We start from the raw sequence: 4,252 nt of genomic DNA on the forward strand, positions 1-4,252 counted from the left end.
TCACCCCAGAACCCACAGGAAGAGGGGGTCTGCTGGGAGATCCGTCTGAAGGAGGGAGGATCCCGGGTCCATTTAGCAGCTATTTTCCAGGGTTTGGGTGCTGGCTTCTGTATAAAACACAAATACATGCAAATTCTACATAAAATTCCCCAAGGCAGAAAGGGATTTTTCAGGACCTAGTAGATATCTAGGGAGTTAAAAATGGGAAATCTTTCTTTCTTTTTTCTGAAATTTTTCTTCTCAAAGTGGCCTACAGTGAGATTTTTCCTTGGGGAAAAGGGCTAGTAGCTCTTTGTAAGGCTGGTGTGTGCGTGTGCAGGAGGCTGTGCAAATACCTGGGGTGGTCTGGTGTTTTCCCAACGATGATAGCTTGAGACGCCTAAGCCTTCCGACCCTTCACCAGGCTTGGAGGTTCGGCTTCCTTCAGGAAACATAAGGGCCTGACCCGGCTTTAGCTAGAAGGGACACCAAGGGCGGCTTCCTTACGTTTCTGCTCAACTCTATGGGGTTCGCCAAGACTCTGGCTTCTATGCGGCCATGGCCAGATGGCAAGCATTTCTCAGAGCCCACCCCACCTTTAAGGGAGCCCCACGGCCCTGGCATGACATGGGTAAGTGTGGGTCTAGGGTTAGGAGGCAGCTCCCGCTATGGGTCAAGCTAGAGACCCCCACCACAGTGGGAGAGGCCACAGCGTCAGAGGGAATGAGCCCTTTGGAGGCCCAAGATGTAGAAGACCCTGCTACCCTTAGGAAAGGGGGTTCTAACAATGACCCTGTCATTGCTTCTGAAACGATGGCAGACCCCACCTCGCTTCCCAGTGCTTGCCCCCAAGCAGGATGCCCAACTGCATGTTCTGTAGGCATGGGTCCCAGGGCCTCTGCCCTGGGGAACTCCAGCTTTCAGGGAAGCAGCCCCCGGCATGTGGGGCAGAGTCCTCTGGCCTGGAGTGAAGAATGATGGTGTGACTAAAGTCATGCTGGGGGATGGGCACAGGGGAACATGGGCAAAAACACATGTGTGTCACCACATCCTGAGCTGCCATTATACCTTGGGAGGCTGCCATTTCTCCGGGAAATTGAGGGGAGGGAAGGGATGCCCCCTGAAACCATGCTTATGCTTCTTTTAGAACAGCAGTCCCCAATCTTTTTGGCATCAGGGACTGGTTTCATGGAAGACAATTTTTCCATGGATGGGGAGAGCCATTAATCAGGCATTAGATTCTCACAAGGCGCACACAACCTAGACCCTCGCATGTGCAGTTCACAATAGGGTTTGCACTCCTATGAGAATCTAATGCCGCTGCTGAACTGACAGAAGATGGAGCTCCATCCACCCGCCGCTTATCTCCCACTGTGCAGCCTGGTTCCTAGGGGACCCCTGCTTTAGAAGATTGCTCAGACTGCCTCCAGTTGCCTCCTTCCAAAGCCAAAGCCAAGGAAAAGAAGTGAGAACAGCTAAGGCTGCAGTATAAGCAACTTAGGATAGACTCTAGGAAGCATTGCTGACAAAGAAGACTGCCAAGAAATGTTACGAGATTTTCTTCTCTGGAGGCAGGTCCTGGTTTCTCCCGTGGAGATGGGATTTTGTGCATTCCTGCATACAGGTCAGGGGGATCCTCAGGATGTCTCTATAGGTTTGTCTAGTCTTGACGGCTGTGTTTCAGGCCGCCTGTACTCATTTCCTGTGGGTGGGCTGCTATTGTGCCTGCAGATCGAGTCCTCACCATCTAGACGCCTCTTCCACGGGGATCTCTGCTTCCCCCTCTGGATGGCTCAGATCCCCAAGTAATTTCCTGTTGCCTAGGTGACATCTCTAATTGGATGCCTTTTAATTGTTCCTTCTTTTAAAGGGATAAACGTGGCACTTTATTTCCAGGTCCTGTCAGAGGACTCTGCCCTAGAGAACATGTGTTCTTCCGAGCGTTCCATCCCTTCAGTGTGACTGCAAATTGCTCATGGGGCTGGCCTGACAGTCACAGTGAATCCTGAAAGTGTGGCTCAGAGGAGCCCACACTAGGATTTAGCAAGACTGACCTCTCTGCTGGCTTCGCCCCAGATCAGGGCCTGTGTTTAAAAACCAATCCCAACCCAAGTTAGAAATTACTCCAAGTAGCTAGAGCGTCACCAAGATCCCAGCTTATTTTTTTCCTTCCTGCCATGAACTGGACAGGGAAGGAGGAGTTTGACATTCAAGCATGACTCTTAATGCTGTGTGCGTGCGCGCGAGCGTGTTTGTGTGCATGTGTGTTCCAGGCACGTTTGCCAGGGAGAGAGATTTCACAGCATGGCTCGGGCTGGAGGCGGTGAGGTGGTGCTTTTCTAAGGCTTCCTATCAGAAGCTCCGTAGATTGGTGGGTCATGCTGTGCCTGCATAAACTCTGGCACTTTTCCTTGGCCTCATCATCATTTTAGATGAGGAAAATGGGCAGATAGAATGTTCCTTTGCAGCTCCAGTCCCCCTGTCCTTTTTGTGAGGCTTGGGTATTTGGCCTTCCTCCAGGTCAGGGACTCTTACGCGGCAGAGGGCAAGTCTGGGAGCACCGAGCCCGAGCACCATTCAGTGCAAAACTTGAATCCTGAAAATATTACTTCCATCCACCAGTCCCGTCAGCTCCCTCTCTCCTGCCTTCCCCCACCTCCAACAGACTGTGCTTGGAGCAAGAACTGCGTTCGATAAACAAGACTTGGAATGGGATCCTGTCTACATTATAGGCTCTGGAGCCAAATGCCCTGACATTGACAAGATGGCAGCCTTTGGGATCCTGGTGCTGGAGCTCTTGATCCCCAAAGGCACAGCCAGCACTGCCTTGATTCAGAGGAGGAGGAAGGGTGTGGGAGCTGCACTCTGCGTCCGAGGCTCTCCGAGAGGAATAAAAAGTTGAACTGATCCACGGCAATTAAACAAAAAATAAATCCACACCAGCAAAGAACAGTCTTTGTTCTGAAAAGACTCGGAGATTTCTGGTTGATAATGAAAAGCATGGCTGTGGATGGCGTTTGTGGCAGAAAGGAGGTTATGGGGGGGGGGGACTCAAGACTTGCTGGAGCCTGGGAGATGGGGCAGCAGAAACCGAGCAGGGTTCCTCGGCTGGCTCAGTGTTTCCCCTCTCTGCGGGCACCCTGGGCTGTGGCCATTGGACTCACTACCCTGTGTGCTGTGCTACATGGACCTGCTCCAGGCTGAGAAAGGCTAGCTAAGCCCCTCACCACTGCAATTTCCAAATCTGGGGGAGATGCCACAGTCCCCAAGTCGGTGCTATGTTTCATCTCATTGCATAATACTACACCCTTCTCTGTGTGTAGTGGCTGTTCTATATATATACATCGGGAGGCAACATATGGCTCTCCCCACCCCCACCTGTCAAAACTGTGACTATATCACTTCTGACGACCAGAAGGAAGCTGCTAGGCTGGGCCAGGATTCTAAATGCTGAGGAGGTAATTCGGAGCCACGAAAAGTTGCACCATATGCTTTGGGGTTGCCGGCTGCTTATGTGCATGGGGACGGAGTTTAGTGCCAGCCTGCAAAACCCAGGCATGGCACTCTCCTCACCGCGGTATGCACCGGGAGGGGGGTCTGGAGTGCCACTTTTTCCTCTCCCTGGAGGAGAATCTGCTGGGGCTGGGGGGCTTGGGTTCTCCAAGAGGGGGCTCACAAGGAGAGCAGGCTCCCCCCAAACCTGCCCTTGATAGATAACATCAGGCCTGGCCAAGTAGCACTTCTTTAAAAAAAAAGTATTCCTTTTTGGTTTCATTTTATTGGATAAAGATTAAGAAAGCGCCAGCGACGGAGAGAAGGGAAGCGAGCCACGACGGGCGGCCGGGCGGCCCGGCGGCCCGAGACGGTCCCCGGCGAGCGCCCGCGCGGGCGCGCGGCCGAGTCTACCTGGAGGCGCTGGTCTCCGCCAGCCGGTTGTTCATGATGCCCAGCGCGCCCACGCCGCCCGAGAAGCCGTTCTGGCGCGTGCTGGCGCACACGCTGCGCGGGTAGCCGTTGGCCGTCTCGGACAGCTGCTTCTGCAGCAGCGCCAGCGACACCTTGTTGGAGGCCGTGAGGTCGCGCATGGAGATGAGCTCGCCCGACAGGCGGCGGCCCTCGGCGTCGCTGTCGCGGGCCGCGGGCTCGGCTCCTTTTCTGCCTCCCCAGGAGCACCAGCCAAACTTACCTGCATCCTGAGCAGTGACTTCAGGGTTGGTCGCTTTGCAATACGCTGGTACCAACAGAAGCCTGCAACTCCCGTCAGACTCACCTA

At 53.8% G+C, this 4,252-nt stretch overlaps 1 protein-coding gene across 1 annotated transcript in view; it reads right to left on the reverse strand.

Moving 5' to 3' along the window:
• Nucleotides 1–3,719: 3,719 nt before the first annotated feature.
• Nucleotides 3,720–4,252, reverse strand: part of KCNK12 (potassium two pore domain channel subfamily K member 12) — a gene marked incomplete at its 5' end in the record, with an annotated part of 1,073 nt that continues 540 nt past the window's right edge. Inside the window, 2 exon segments of the mRNA XM_021719502.1 lie at nt 3,720–4,130; nt 4,133–4,252. The exon segment at nt 4,133–4,252 is cut by the window's right edge and continues 540 nt beyond it. Of these exon segments, the coding sequence (XP_021575177.1) occupies nt 3,882–4,130; nt 4,133–4,252 (369 nt within the window).

This window comes from Carlito syrichta, unplaced genomic scaffold (genome assembly GCF_000164805.1).
Source record: "Carlito syrichta isolate Samal-C Ts95f unplaced genomic scaffold, Tarsius_syrichta-2.0.1 Scaffold314771, whole genome shotgun sequence".
Taxonomy (NCBI): Eukaryota; Metazoa; Chordata; class Mammalia; order Primates; family Tarsiidae; genus Carlito; species Carlito syrichta.